We start from the raw sequence: 14,613 nt of genomic DNA, 5'->3' as shown, positions 1-14,613 counted from the left end.
CATCTGTGGAAGCAGATTACAGAAGAAGGTTTTGAAATATATCGACTTTTTACGCTGCTTTTGCTTATCATTAGAAAAACTTAGCGAACAACAGCATCGTTTGGTAAGTAGATGGATTGCATTATGCTGAGTCCCCACAAAAAGCTTGAACTGCCGGAATAGGGGAAGCGCTGGCCCATCGATTCGAGACACAGACCCCAAAAATTTACTTCCTTACCAGTTTCTGTGGATCGTTGACGGAGCAGCCCGACAAACTCATGGACGACGATATGACATTAGGCGCATACATAGATGGAATACCATTACCAGACAAGGTGTCGCATTCTGGGTTCTGTGAGAGTGCCGCTGCAGTGTATCCCTGCACACAGCAGCTGATAGCACGGTTGGGTGCACTCCTTGGACCCGGTAAGGCCGGAATGTTGAAGCTGAGCTTGAAAATGGACGGAGATGACGTAGTATCCACCGTCAACTGTGTCTACGAAGTCCTTAAGCAGCTCCAAAGGGTACAGGAGGATAACTCTGTCCTGGCCGATGAAATATCTAGGCTCCAGAGTAACAATAGAGCGAAGGACACGCGGCTAGAGCGTACCAACGACGCCCACGATAAGCAACTCCGTGAGTTAACCTTTTCTCTTCAAGGCGCGAAGGCCTTAGAAAACGAGCTTCGAGGGACCATTACAAATCTCAAGCAGGAGCTCCGCTCTCTTACAGCCTCATACGACGACCTCACCAGGCGTTACAAGCAGCTCGAGCATGCCAAGCGAAAGGTAATTTACGAAAACAAGGCGCTGACTGACAGACTTAGATCTTACCTCGGTATGGGCGGAGGAGTTGGGGGACTGAGACTTGATAATCCTGATAATTCCGACCTATTCAATTTACTGTGTCCAGATAACCCCAAACAATCCCAACAACAAGCACAGGGCAAGCAATCTGTAGACGAGCAATCAACCATCACAATCCAGAATTATAGGAATGCAATTCGCCAGCTGGATTCGGAACTCAGAAGCTTGCACTTTGAGGTGCTGGAAGATCGAGGTATCTATGACAAAGCGCCCCTTCAGTTTGACAAGCCGGAGCTCTGTGCTAAGACTGCGAAGAGCTTGGCTAGTGACATACGGAAGGCTTTACGGGATAGCAGCAAGACCCAAAGGACCAACGCCTACGAGCAGGACTCCTCCGATCAGCTTGTTACTTCTCTCAGGGCAGTGATCCAGGAGCAAAAGACAGTGATAGAGCAACTTACCAAGGCTGCTCAGCGAGCTTTGACAGACGTTTCGTCTCATGCTCAGCTGCAGGAGGAGTTGGCTGCCGAAAAATTAGTGCTTGAGGTGCAGAAAAGGAACTTAAAGACTCAAGAGCAAGACGCAGAGCGCCTGAAGGCCATGATGCAGAACATCGTATTCGATTTAACCGAATAAAATCCAAAAATTCAAACTCAGTAAACATTTTCCCCTACCTCTTAAACTTTCTCATGCTCCGCGACGGTACGGCCATGACTTCGCGCATAGCACCGGTCGTCCCACGTGCCCCAAGCATCGGGGCCAACTCAGTCCGACCAGTAACCCCGAGACACTTTGGATTGAGAGGAGCGAGCCCCGGGGCTGCCTTGATCCGGAGCACCAGTCCAATGTCATTGAGCATTCGGCCGCCAAGCCCGCGGTCGATGATAGCACGGAGCATAAGCCCCGGGAGCACGCTACTCGACGCAGCAAAGCATCAGGATGCAAAGACTGTTAAACTGCATGTCTCAATGACAAATTCATCTGCAGCACACCAGCAGCAGGGACAGACCACCGCGCTCATGCATGCGGCCGAACAGGGCTACTATGATATTGCAAAGCTGCTTGTGGATAAGGAGGCGGGTTGCGTTGATTCATATGGATGGACTGCTACAATGCATGCCGCAAGGAATGGCCATGCAGAGATTGTCAAGATTTTATATAAAAAGGAAGCATGCCACATATCAAAGAGTCACATGACTGCGATGCTCTATGCAGCCGTCAACGGACACGGCGATATAGTTCAGATTTTGTATGACTCGGAGAACGAGATATCAACAACGTTTGGCTGGACAGATCTTATGTATGCCGCCGCTACCAATGACGTAGACCTTGCGAGGGCACTTGCACCGAGACTAGCAGGAAAAAAACTGAAGTTCGGATCGACTGCACTCATGATAGCAGCCACGTCGGGTCACATAGACATTGTGAAGTTGGTGTACGAGAAGGAGTCAGGTCTGGCAGACTCATTTGGGTGGACTGCCTTGATGTTTGCAGCACGGGCCGGCCACTACGACATATGCGAATTGCTGATTGACAAAGAGTCTTGCATGAGGTTAGAGTCTGGACGCACGGCTCTCATGTGCGCCGCACAGAATGGCCACTGTAATATCGTACGCCTGCTTGCTCAGCGGGAAGGAAGCATACGTGACAGAACAGACAAGACAGCTCTCATGTTGGCGATGGAGGCGGGTCATCCAGACGCCGCAAAGTGTCTGCTCAGTTGCGAAGCGGACATCAGCCACGCTGCAGGCTGGACTCCCTTGATGTACGCAACTATTGCTGGCGATCGAGAGATAGTTGAAATGCTGATGGAGAAAGAGGCCGGACGAAAGAATGCATGCGGGCACACAGCGCTGATGTACGCTGCACTTTGCAATCACTCAATTATTGTGTCGCTTCTTGTTAACAGAGAAGGCCACATGACAGACGGGCAAGGCCGGACCGCCCTGATGTTTGCTGCACAAGTGGGCGCTGAAGAGGCCTTGTCCATGCTTGATGTCGAGGCAGGAATACGAGATAAGACAGGGCAGAGTGCGCTGATGCGCGCAGCATCAAGAGGATACCTCAATATTTGCAGGACTCTTATGGATGAAGAAGCGTGTCTAACCGATGCACACGGAAAGACGGCGCTCATGCATGCCGCAGACGCTAATCAATCAGACATAGTATCGTTACTTTTGATGTATGAGTGCTGCCGGAAGGACAAGACAGGAACTTCAGCTCTCATGTATGCAGCAAAGGCTGGATGCGCTATCGCAACAAAGCTTCTTCTTGACAAGGAAAAAGGAACCACGGACAAATATGGAAGGACTGCTCTTATGTTGGCCGCCGCTGCAGGAAGACTGGACTGCGTAGACCTACTTATTCACCATGAATCTCAGCTCAGGGATTCATCAGGATACACTGCCCTCATGCATGCAGCGATGCACGGGCATCTCTCTTGTGTGATGGCTTTGGTCCCTTATGAAGGCCACATAAGAAACAAGTGTGGGAAGACCTATCTAACTGTGGCTTTAGAAGAAGGCCAGGTTGAAGTGCTAACTGTTCCCATCCTCCTACGACTGGACAATGTAGACGTCATGAATAGAGATGAGCATATGACAAATAGTGGGCCGAGCGTCGAGCTGCGGAGCCCAAGCTATGCACTGGGAGGAAGTCTTTCTGGTGCGTCTCGGGGCTTGCCTGGCGCCGTGGAGACTCATGGGGGACACACTAGGCCAATGAGTAACATAGACTCCAAGCTCTTAGCCTCCATAACAAGCGAAATGGCTGAGCTGAAGGAGCGCGATGAGCGGCGTGACACAGACATACAGATACTGAAAAACATACTCTCAGCGAAGGATAGCGAGATAGGAGTCATGAGAGAGCGTTTACAACAAAAGGATAAGGAGCTCCGGGAGATCACGGTCAATATGGAGCAGATGAAAGAAGCAATTGTACTCTTACAAGAACAAATCGCAACATTAGCTGTTTCTAATGCTTCAGCAAATAATTCGGTAGTTAATATGATGACTGAAAGCGTATTTCTCAATGAGCAGGAGTCTAAGTGAATATACACACATTTCTCAGCTCCTCCTTGACAGTCAAGAGATAATGGCAGCCTCCAGTTCATGCAGATAATTAGCACAATCCTCGTGACCGTGTTCCTTAGCAAGTTCTTTTGCTGTTTGGTCATTTATATCTTTATCAAGCACCCCGTCAGGTGGCAGCGCTTGAAGAAACTTGAGCTGTCCAAAGCTAGCCGCATGCATCATAACAGTTCTATTCTTATTATCCTTAATTGTCAGTTCGTTAGAAAGAAGAGGAATGCAGTCAACGCATCCCTTTTTGGCCGCCTTCATTAGTGCAGTCTGGCCCTTACTTGACCGCTGCGAAACTAACGTTAAAAGAAGCATCACACATCCTACGTTTCCATTCTCTGCGGCTTTCATGAGCGCAGTCTCGTCATCAGTATCTGTGAGCGTGACTTCTTCTAAAAGAGCACTAACGCAATCTGCGTGACCAGCCGCTGCTGCATACATTAGAGCAGTCCATCCTAGCACGTTGCGTTTTTTCAAATACCGTAAATTAGCTTCGACACCGTCTAGATTGCCAATAGCTGCGTAAGCCATAAGCTTCGTCATGTTTTCCTCATCGGATTCATCAATTAGGTGCGGTATTGCACCGTAACAGCGGTTGTGGGCTGCTAGCAGAAGGGCTGTATATTTGGTCGTTGTTGAAATCCCTGCTTCTCTCATCAAGAGCTGTGCACATTCTAAATTGTTATACAGGACTGCAAACATAAGGGCGGTCCAATCACCGATAGTTTTCTTGCAAAGCAGGTGACCATGATCGGTCTCAGTCTCCAAGCAAGCCTTGATTGCTTCGACATCTCCTAGGGCTGCATAAACCATAAGCTGAGTTACTCCAGCATACCCTATCTGATCCTGCAAAAGAGCAACACAGTCTGCGTTTTTGCAAACCAAGGCAATAAGCAGTGCGGTTTCTCCTGAGTTGTCAGTCATTCTTGTATCGGGACAGAGCAGCTCGACGGCTTCTGGGAAACCCACCTCTGCAGCCGTCATCAAAGGAGTGCGGCCATAGGTATTATGTATGTTACGCTCAGGAAGAAGATATCGCACGCAATCCAGCCTTTTGGAACGAATGGCAAACATCAATGCAGTATTCCCCAGAGAGGTCCTAATTCCTAGCTCGCACAGCAAACACTTGACGCATTCGAGATGCCCTTTTTTGGCTGCCATCATAAGAGCAGTAATCTGCTGGCTAGGGTCAAGCGGAGAAATAGTGAAGTGAAAGTTGAAATAGAAGAAGTAAACCCTCGAAATGATCATCCTCCCGTACTGTTTCCGGTGCTGGAGTACCCCAGTGACGTCATTATTGAGAGCCGCTTTCATTAGGGGCGTGTGTTGAGTAACTTTGATACCCGTTGAACCGGACACCTTCATAGAGATCCCCTGAGCCACAAGAAACTCAGAGATCAAGTCTGTTGCAGGAAGATCCCTGTACTTAAGTGACAGCTCAAGCAGGTTTAGCGTCTGATGGGTAGAATGGTGGTATATCGGAAGAAGGGCCTGCAGAGCATCAAAGTCCCTTAATTGTAGGGCGTGGACAATGGCAGAGACCTGCATACCATCTACCGGTACTTCTATCGGGGAAGTGGCCGCAGCCAATCCATGATAAGTACTTACAAATGAGTGTGAGTTTTCAGGATCAATCAAGCGCGCTGCAATAACTCGAGATATTAACGGATCCACAGACGTCGAATAGATCCATTCCCGTGCAAGGTATGCCAAAGCAGCTTTGACGTTTGCCGATGGATTTTCGATGGAGGCACCATAAGACAGTACAGTTCTTCCTTGGGCGTCAGTCATGTAGAGCTCGCAGAGCAAGAGCTCACAACACTTGACGTGTCCAAAAAGAAGTGCCAACATGAGCGCTGTCGTGCCCTCGCAATACTTACCTGCATCACTCCGATATAAACAGACAGCGTGATAGTCATTGGCAACTGCTGCAGCCATCAAGCTTGTGAAGCCCCCAAAGCCCACCTCCAGAGGCGCAAGAAGTTTTATCGCAGCAGTATTTCTGGCTTTTATGGCCAACGTAAGCGCAGTAAAGCCGCAAACGACCGACTCTGGGATAGCCATATCATACAGTGAAGCCTGAAGGTCAAATCGTCTTAGTCCACGGTCTTTTGCGGCCAGAGATGCCCCTCTTACTAGCTCAACGCCAGCCTCTTGGAGTAGATACTGAATGGCATCAATATTGTCCTTCTCTACGGCCACCATCAGTGCAGTCCTTCCTGTGGTGACATCAACCACAAGAAGGTCGTCCAAGTAGTGCGGTATTAAATCATTTTCAAAGGAGCGGACTGCTTTCATCAGCTCTGTAGCCTTTTTGGCAAATCTAACACCAGTTGCATTAAGTTCGTACTTAACTGTATTAGACATATTATAGGATCTACTCCGGAACAATGAGTACAGACACCACGAGTTCTTCAGTACAGGCTGGGAGAGGCTGTCGTACAGGGTTCTTAATTCGTGCATAGAAGGACGCAGTTGCGGGTTGGGGATAAGGCACGTTGCTATGAACGTGGCAAGTTGGCTAGAATAGCCTGCAGTGACTATGCTCTGCACAACTGGCTGAAAAAGATCCAGTATCTTCTCCTTTGTTATGCCATTTGTTATCAGTGTTCTCCAAGAGTCTAGAGCCTTTACGGTGTTGATAATCTGAGATACGATAGAGTGTCGGCACTGGTTTCTTATAGTTAGTGTAATGAGCGTAACTCCTAGAAGAAACACGTCAAGCTTCGTTGTGAAGTCTTCTGTCAGTAAAGTCAGAGCAGCAGGATCATGGTAATCGCATGCCTCCAAGAAAAAATCATCACTGGCATCTTCTAGATCCAGAGGGATTTGCGGAAAACCCGCGCTAGTGTAGAGCCTAGTATCAGGGTCGTCATCAATGTACGCTGAGTAGAATACTAGTGAGTCTGTGGCGGCATCGTTATCTCCTGAATTTAAGCTACGTGATACTAGCTCAAAAGTGAGTATCTGGGTCAATCTGAAAAGGTTATCAAGTCTATTCTCTCTGGTTGAACGGTCTAATCCAAATACGCCCTCTATTGCAATGATGTTGGAGGCGTCCCGGCTCTCTCCTATAAACCGTGAAAAGAAGTTCTCCACATACTCTGCTGCTATGATGGAAAAGTTGTCGCTTGCATTTTGTGCATCGTTGACGTGGGAAGAGAGGTTAGTGTTTTCCATTGCACAATACCAACTACGTCGGTGCCGGTTGGGAGTGGATAGAAGATGAGAAACTCCGGCTGCTTCTAAGAGGAAACTATCGTCAGGGCCTACGATGATGTTGGAAGGTGAAAGAAGTAGGTGAGGCCGAGGCCGGAAGTCAGGCCAAGCATAAGGATCATGCAGCCTCACAAATGTATCTAGTAGGTACTTCACGATTTTCCAAAGGTATATCTCGGAAAGGCCATCAGAACAGTTGAAAGCATAACGATACCGTTGCACGTCTTCATTAGCATGTGGAGGTATCAGAAATTGAGTGGAAAGGGCCCCGTACTCATAGAGCGAAATGCAATGTCGTGTAGGTCTCTCCAACAGGAGTTTGTTCTCTTCTTTGTTATAGTGCATGTCGCTGTACGTCATGCATGCAGAGACTGACTGAACTAATTCCATAGATTTTCTTAAGGAGCTGGGCTCAACGGTTGCCCCTTTTGGCAGATTAACTGAATAAACAAACACGCGTTCCCGGTCGCACACTCTGACAGCTAAGGCAGCCTGGGTCAAGTCTGACACACGGAGCTCTTGCCAATTGCTGTATCTTTTCGATCGTGACATCCCTTTGACTTAAACCAAAAGTTTATTTCTTTCTACTGGTCCTTTCTTTGGTCCATCACAACAAACCAATGAGTACAGCACTAAAAAAGCATGAGCTTAACCCTTTTGGACACATTGACAAGAAAGAGATGCGAGAAAACTGTATTCGTTACATGTACACCATCTCCCCCAATGTTCCCAACGTATACAACGGGGTATATAGCGCACGGAAAGCTCAAAAGCACATTACTATCAGGCACAGGAGCGTACTCGACCGACACACAGACGATCTGTTTCCCCACAGATCAGATTTAGAGAGATCCCCCGTGCACCGATCAGCAACGTCCCCCGTACATAGCAAATCTCTTCTATCGCGCTCCTCTGCTATAGACCCCTCTAGCCTCCTTCTCAAGCGAAAAGAAAAGGCCGTTATTCCTGATCACCTGGAGCTGTTCTCTCAATTGAACTATGATTTTGCATATGAGGTTCACGGTTCACCGCAAAGGGGGACCCATAGACTCGCAACCTCGCCGACTTTAGACTCGATGGACTCACTTGTGTCTCCTATGGCTCCACGGTCAAAGACAGCCACAGAGCTCGTCAAAGGCTATATCTCTGTCTGTGAGCGCGTCAGGAAAAGAGAAAGTGATGAGAAGTTATTCAAACGCGCCATGGGGCGATCTGGACTCGAAGAGGTGATGGAGAAGGCCGAACAGCGTGCTAAGGAGCGATCACACAAGATCAATCTGGTAGAGGTGTCAACAATCATTGATATGAGCAAGTGCGTACTTTCTTCCACTACCAGTTCACATGCCGAAGGTAAAGGAAGTAGGCACAAGCGCACACCCACATCTTAGTAATCAGAGAGGAAGTATGCCACGTCTCGTCTGGCGTGCCCTAGTCATCTTTGCGGAACAGATGCTTTTGTACTTCTTCTAGTATGTCTGCGGTCTGCGCATCTATGTTCTCTTCCAAGAGCACGTTGATAGTCTCCATGAGGTCGTGCCTATGGAGCTCTAACTCCGTATCTGGAACATAGTCAATCATTGTTCTTAGTAATTCTGACACATTTAGTAGAATTGAGCTGTTTTTCCACATCATTTTCCTCATTTGCACACACGGTTTATATGATTTGAGAAGCTTGATCAATTGGGAAAAGATTCGAGCGTTGCTACTGCATAACACGTTCATCGTTTCATTGGAGCAAATGGAAACGGTGGATCCTAGTGCTTCTGTTAAGAGTTCAAGCACTTCAGTTGTGTCCGCGGATGGGACCCTGTGCGCGCGCAACAACCTTGCATATAGATTAGCGACTGTTTGCACCCAGAAGCCAGGTATTTCAATATCACTGTTTTCGTTGTTTAAAAAGACTAGAGCCTCTTTGAGAATAGAAACATAGCAGGGTTCTACCTTTCCATATAAATTAGCATCAATGTAAGTAGTGGCAATTGAGGTGAAGCCATGACGGAGCAATGCAACTGCCTGGCTTGTAAACATAGTTTTATTCTTGATGTCCCTTGGTACATTCATGGAATACTGATTCAGAGCTACCATAGCAATGCTAGAGATATCGGGTGTCGGGACGGAGATGCTTCTTATTACTAGCTCTAAAACGGAGGCGTTAGAAATGCAATCTCGGCTCACGAGACAGGGACACATAAAGGAGTACATAAGCCAGCGAATTGAGAGGTACCATCTGTCATAACGCTTACTGTCATTGTACGTGTTTATTGACTGGAAAGAACTAGCAATGTAGTCTATGGCTGAGCGCAGAGCCACTCCTAAGTAAGTCTCGGATGGTAGCGCCGGTGAGACGCAATGATCTAGTTGGATAACAAGCTTGTCGCCTCCTTGGTCACCGGGGAAGTGGGAGGCCATTGCTGTAAAGACCCATTGGACCTCTGCCCGAATCGATGTGAAGCAGGTGTAGAGCTCCGTGCTCAGCAGCGCGCAGATGGAGCTAAGCATGCCACTATCGAGCAAGTGACGTGCGACGCATAGGCCATGGGTTGTCAAGTTACCTATCAGACGGAGGGCCATCGTGACCGCCTCGTAGTGTCTGAGAGTGGAGTGCTCAACGAAAGACTGTGCAGCATGGAGAAGCCTTCTCACAGTAGAGTTACTATCACCAAGCCGTCGTTCTAGTGAACTCTCAACTGTATCGTCAGCAGAGACAATCCCAGCAAGAACCAGAGTATGTGGCTTAGCGCAGATAGCAGTGAAAATGGACAAAAGGGCACTAAGTATTTGGTGCGAGGGTGCAGTGGACCTCACACCCTCAGGACGCTCTAATTCAGAATGGGCCTGATGAGGGACGCACTGCTCTAATCGCTCAAGGGCAAGGGTGAGGAGCTCAGGCTCCATTCCAATGATACCCAGGGATGACTCGTCTTGTGCTTCTGTCAAATAGTTCGCCAGACGGCGTGCCGCAAGAAGTGCTGCCTCATCTTCTTCAGTATCTAAAAGCGGTGAAAAGTCCTCCAGCCGAAGATTTACTCCGGTGACAACGGGCTGCCGACGTGCAGGCGAAACATTGCTCGGCTGGAGAAGGACCAGATGTGCCCTATCGTCCAGAAGACAACGCCTCATGCCAATTTAATCTCTATAGAGATTAATTATAAGTCATGTTCCATGGTGTACCTTTAGGTCTTATCGCGCGTTAGATGAAGCGAGAGAGAGATGGCGTCAGTAGCCAGCCGCACCAGCCGCATCTTTTCTTGCAGTGGTAAATCCAGCGCCAAAGCAGCTTTGAGGGCCTTCTCTATTACTTTGTATAAACTTAGTACTGTTTCTGCGACCTCGGCACTTAGGCACTTTGTTAGATCTCGCCACTCATCCTTATTTAGCACAAGACGGGAGCGGAACGATTTGAAGCCGCCTTGCTTCAGGGCCATGTCACGCAAAAAGCCTGCCAGAAAGCCTTCATTCCCGGTTCCACTCTGCATCAGAGGATGCTCAAAGGCCTGTAGTGACGCTATGCTGGCTCCCAATGACGCCAGCTCACTGTCTGATACCTGAAGCCAGGCAGGCTCACTACTACCGGAGTCTATGATGGGGCCCAGGGTTGCCTCCATTATCTGGGCCAACGCGCTGTCTCTCCAATCAAAGGTATGGACCGGCTTCTGGTCCAAGTACTGGCTACATGTTTGCAGAATAAGGTCGACGAGTGAAGGAAGCTTAGGGTCTACGGGGATAAGCGATTGGCTCTCAACAGTCGCATCCTTCTGTTCTGCACTCCTGTGATCTAAGTATGCAATGACTGTGTCTTCGGCAGCCTTGAGCTGGTCTCCGTGGGGTGGTGGAAGAAACTTTAGCGAGCCGTTAGAAAGCGTTATGCAGGGATTTGTGAGCCGCTCAACTGCTGTAAACTGTCTGGAGAGGACCGTACACTGGTGCTCTAACTTCTCTCGCAAGGCATGCAAGTCCTCGTGAAGTCCCAGTAACAGACTTTTCATTTCTGCAGAATTACCAGAGTCGCCAAAGGACAGCGATTCGCCAAATCACACTAGCGGATCTATTCCTTTGCTCATTGACTCAAGCGTTTAAACGTTAAAAAACCAATCTTTCCCAATCTCTCTCAACTGTAGTATGCAACTCGTCCAATCTGCACGATTGTCCTTGTGCATCCTTACATGTCCTATATGCTCCTAGTCATATGCTTCTAGTCAATAGAACTTAGCATGAAATCATTACTACTTCAAAACCAAAAAACTAAAGGCTTTCAAGTGGTAGTCAAGGCTTAGAGATAAATTAATTGAGATAACTTAATTTTTAACAAGCCCAGTATAAGTCTTCGCTACAATAACATAGTTTTCAATCGCTGAGGCATTACTGGGGCTGCATGCTTTTTCCGCGAGTTAAGCTTGTAGAGAGTCTCAACCCAAATGCTCCCTTCGACAGTTTCCCTCTGTCAGAGGTTGATGCACTACACGACACCAACGACACTGGGCAGAAAGAAGTGACTTCATTAGTTTATAACCCCAATACTGGCCGTACGCCGGCTCAAATAGCCTATGATCTCAGCCTCCTAGTAGACATGCACCACCAATATATTGAGAGCCCGTCCAGATGTATTATCTCCACTGCCAGCAATTCTATTTATGTGGAGCACGGCCCTTTACGCACGCAGCTATCCACACTCGTTCAGGCGCATGCAGCTGAGGGTAAGCCCTTTTCTCCCAGGAACGTCTTGACCTGTGGGGCACAGATCCTTTCGGCATTAATGTATGTATACCACCCACGCAAGAAGCAGCGTGGCACAGGGCCGGACGTGCCAATCTGCAATATCACCGACATATCACTTGACACCATAACCTGCGACAGCGCGCTGACATCGTTTTCGCTTGCGGGTTTGTGGATGCTGATTCCCGAAATAGCAAACAGCACGCCACGGGAGTACAACAACCAGGATATCGATGCACATATTGTTAATCAGGTATGTTGTATTCTCTACCAAATGGCTACGTTTAGGGATCTAACTCATGGAGTCGACAGGGCCAGCCTCCAAGGTATTCAGTCAGATGACCTCAGGCAGATCTTTGAAAGGTCTCTATTTGCAGATGATAAAGAAAGATGGAGAGCTGGTCAAATGCTTGACTTTATGGTGAGAGCAAGCGGAGCTAGAGAGATTGACAACCTGGAGTACGGCTCTCTAGCTGCCCTCAGTAACTCGGTAGATCAGATGGCCATGGGCAAAGTACACAAGCTGCAAGAAGAAAATGTCCACCTGCAGAATTTACTAATAGCAAGGGCCAACAAACTGGCATCGGTGAAGCTGCAGAATGCAAGATTGATTGACAAAAGAGATCAACTGTCACAGAAGAACAGTGAGATAGCTAAGGAAATAAGGGCACTGAAGGACGAGGCTAATGAAGGGTATGAGCAGATTAGCGCAAAACTTGCGATCTTTGATGACGCACTGGCCGAGGGTAAAAAGCTGCTGGAGTTATTGCAAAATAATGGTCTCCTTGAGAATGCAGAATGTAACAATATTCATGAATGCTTTGCAAAGCTTAATGGGGTTATGAGGGGTGTGATGGAGACGTATACTAGACTGAAAGCCATTGAAAAGACACAAGATGTTCGTGCTGCAGGTGGTCTTGAGCAGCGTATTCAACAGCTTAAAGCACACACGGGGTCCCACGGAGCAGTACTTCAGAAATATGAGACTCTTAGTACCATGTTAAAGTCTAGCAAACGCACTAACGATAACTTGCGCAACATGCTGCTCGCTGATGCTGGGAACTTTGATCTCAAAAAAAAGTTCAATTGTCTGCATTGTCAGAGCAAAAAAAAGACTATTTTGTGCACGAAATGTAACAGCCTTGTCTTTTGCAATGAGTGCTGGAAGGACTTAAAGGCTATAGACATATGTTGTCCTAAATGCAGCGAGGCAGCTGCATCATCTTTCAAGACCGTGTTTCCCCAATGATTTTTTTGAAATTGGGTTGTAAATTCAAAAAAATGGAGAGAAGATTGATCGATGAGTCTGACGCAACCATTGATGACCAAAGCACGGGGTTAATGGAGCACACCACACCCATGCCAACTAGTCTTTATTCTGAGGAGCTGAGAAAGCTGCTGCCGAAAGACTGCTTTTTCATTTCACGGAGTGTATTCCAGAAGAACTTCCTCTCAGTCTGCAAGTCGCTCAAGCGCTCTTCACAACCAGCTAGTAAAGGGATAAATCCTTCTGTCTCCTTTAGATATTTGGAGTTGATGCCGTTTAGAGCTGAGTTGAGAGCCTCGGAGGAAGACCATCAATCTGCTCATGCGGAGGGAGCAGTTGAGGAGAATACTAGACATCCTCAGTATTATGGCAAGGGAGGTGTTATGACGTCATCTTCTCCGACCTATACTTACGCCTCCGACCTAGAGCCCAACACCACGATTGCATCTGCATCTATACTCTCGCCCGTACCTATCAGCAAAAGCAAGGCCATCAACGGCGTCTCTGAAAAGAGTCATTCCAAGCTAAACAACGTACCTCTTAGAGGCCTTGAGGTTTCCTCTAAGCGCAACGAAAGGACATGCAAGGCATCCAGCCGCATTGTTTGGACTCCAGAAATGAATGACCTCTTTGTGCGAGCATACAACAGCATCATCGGGGAGGTCCCTACACCCGTTAGGATCCTCCGCTTTATGAGCCCTTTTTACCCTGATCTCACGCAGAAACACGTTCAATCTAAATTACAAAAATATCGCCTTCAGAACAAATTAAAGGCCTCCCTCAGTTGTCAATCTGCTAGTCACTCTCGTCTGCAAGCACAACGGCCACGTACCAGTGGCGTTGACGGTGAGATCCATGCTATCACCCCACCTCCCACATATCTATCAGGGACCACAAGACTGTTTTCTGGACTAGACTCTATGGCACCACAACCTTTAAACTCGTCTACTGTGGGCCTCATCTGTGCAGCTGACACGACAGAGGTTCCACAAACAGGGTCTTGGTATTCTTAGGCCTCTAGCAGGACATGCAGGGTAGAACAGGACAGGGTGGTTCCTATGCCAACGTTGTGGATTCATAAGATTTGAATTCGACCTTCTCCTGTGACCAATCATTTCTGGTTTTTTCTTAAAAATGCTGCCTGATATCAATGCGTTGACCTACGTAAATAAGGTCCAGGAGTACAGGCCCGGAATGTCTTACATGGTCGAGGCCTTTGCAACCTGGTGCCCGCCTTGCCGAGGCATGATCCCGCACCTTGCAAAGATCCCGACCAAGTACCCCAACGTATACCTTGTGAGCGTCTCCGAGGAGGATGTTGCGACCGTCGAGGGGTTTGCTTCTCGCATCTCCCACATGAAGGAGTACAACGTGGCCTGTGACACGAACAAGGAGGTCCGCAGCCTTATGGAGAAGAACAATTGCAAGGGCATCCCTGCTGCCTTCCTCTTCAACAAGGATGGGGAGCTGGTCTGGTCTGGACACCCTGCATCCAACGAATGCGAAGAGCACCTTTCGAAGCTCAACAGTCTCTGATTAAGTATGAGTG

At 48.1% G+C, this 14,613-nt stretch overlaps 9 protein-coding genes across 9 annotated transcripts; 6 read left to right on the top strand and 3 right to left on the bottom strand.

Annotated features, from left to right (window-relative positions):
• Positions 1-257: 257 nt before the first annotated feature.
• On the top strand, positions 258-1,421 carry GL50803_0013210 (uncharacterized protein; the record flags this gene model as incomplete). Its single annotated transcript, XM_001707471.1, has 1 exon — positions 258-1,421. The coding sequence occupies one exon, from the start codon at positions 258-260 to the stop codon at positions 1,419-1,421; it is 1,164 nt and encodes a 387-aa protein (XP_001707523.1).
• A 53-nt stretch (positions 1,422-1,474) lies between these two features.
• On the top strand, positions 1,475-3,835 carry GL50803_0016820 (Ankyrin repeat protein 1; the record flags this gene model as incomplete). Its single annotated transcript, XM_001707474.1, has 1 exon — positions 1,475-3,835. One exon carries the CDS (start codon positions 1,475-1,477, stop codon positions 3,833-3,835), a length of 2,361 nt encoding a protein of 786 aa, XP_001707526.1.
• A 33-nt stretch (positions 3,836-3,868) lies between these two features.
• GL50803_0016819 (Ankyrin repeat protein 1) lies at positions 3,869-7,636 on the bottom strand (the record flags this gene model as incomplete). The annotated part of the gene is made up of 1 exon (XM_001707475.1): positions 3,869-7,636. One exon carries the CDS (start codon positions 7,634-7,636, stop codon positions 3,869-3,871), a length of 3,768 nt encoding a protein of 1,255 aa, XP_001707527.1.
• Positions 7,637-7,704: 68 nt separating this feature from the next.
• On the top strand, positions 7,705-8,472 carry GL50803_0014161 (uncharacterized protein; the record flags this gene model as incomplete). Its single annotated transcript, XM_038045743.1, has 1 exon — positions 7,705-8,472. One exon carries the CDS (start codon positions 7,705-7,707, stop codon positions 8,470-8,472), a length of 768 nt encoding a protein of 255 aa, XP_037902354.1.
• A 40-nt stretch (positions 8,473-8,512) lies between these two features.
• GL50803_006294 (uncharacterized protein) lies at positions 8,513-10,204 on the bottom strand (the record flags this gene model as incomplete). Its single annotated transcript, XM_001707476.1, has 1 exon — positions 8,513-10,204. The coding sequence occupies one exon, from the start codon at positions 10,202-10,204 to the stop codon at positions 8,513-8,515; it is 1,692 nt and encodes a 563-aa protein (XP_001707528.1).
• Positions 10,205-10,257: 53 nt separating this feature from the next.
• On the bottom strand, positions 10,258-11,070 carry GL50803_006292 (uncharacterized protein; the record flags this gene model as incomplete). The annotated part of the gene is made up of 1 exon (XM_038046300.1): positions 10,258-11,070. One exon carries the CDS (start codon positions 11,068-11,070, stop codon positions 10,258-10,260), a length of 813 nt encoding a protein of 270 aa, XP_037902353.1.
• Positions 11,071-11,456: 386 nt separating this feature from the next.
• GL50803_006291 (uncharacterized protein) lies at positions 11,457-13,046 on the top strand (the record flags this gene model as incomplete). The annotated part of the gene is made up of 1 exon (XM_001707477.1): positions 11,457-13,046. One exon carries the CDS (start codon positions 11,457-11,459, stop codon positions 13,044-13,046), a length of 1,590 nt encoding a protein of 529 aa, XP_001707529.1.
• A 32-nt stretch (positions 13,047-13,078) lies between these two features.
• GL50803_0088945 (GARP-like protein 2) lies at positions 13,079-14,077 on the top strand (the record flags this gene model as incomplete). The annotated part of the gene is made up of 1 exon (XM_001707478.2): positions 13,079-14,077. The coding sequence occupies one exon, from the start codon at positions 13,079-13,081 to the stop codon at positions 14,075-14,077; it is 999 nt and encodes a 332-aa protein (XP_001707530.2).
• Positions 14,078-14,198: 121 nt separating this feature from the next.
• GL50803_006289 (putative FixW protein) lies at positions 14,199-14,600 on the top strand (the record flags this gene model as incomplete). Its single annotated transcript, XM_001707479.1, has 1 exon — positions 14,199-14,600. One exon carries the CDS (start codon positions 14,199-14,201, stop codon positions 14,598-14,600), a length of 402 nt encoding a protein of 133 aa, XP_001707531.1.
• Positions 14,601-14,613: the final 13 nt, after the last annotated feature.

Source organism: Giardia intestinalis, chromosome 5, assembly GCF_000002435.2.
Source record: "Giardia intestinalis strain WB C6 chromosome 5, whole genome shotgun sequence".
Lineage (NCBI taxonomy): Eukaryota > Fornicata > Diplomonadida > Hexamitidae > Giardia > Giardia duodenalis.
Note: the sequence above shows the minus strand (reverse complement) of the source record. Positions and strands in the feature narration are given on the sequence as shown.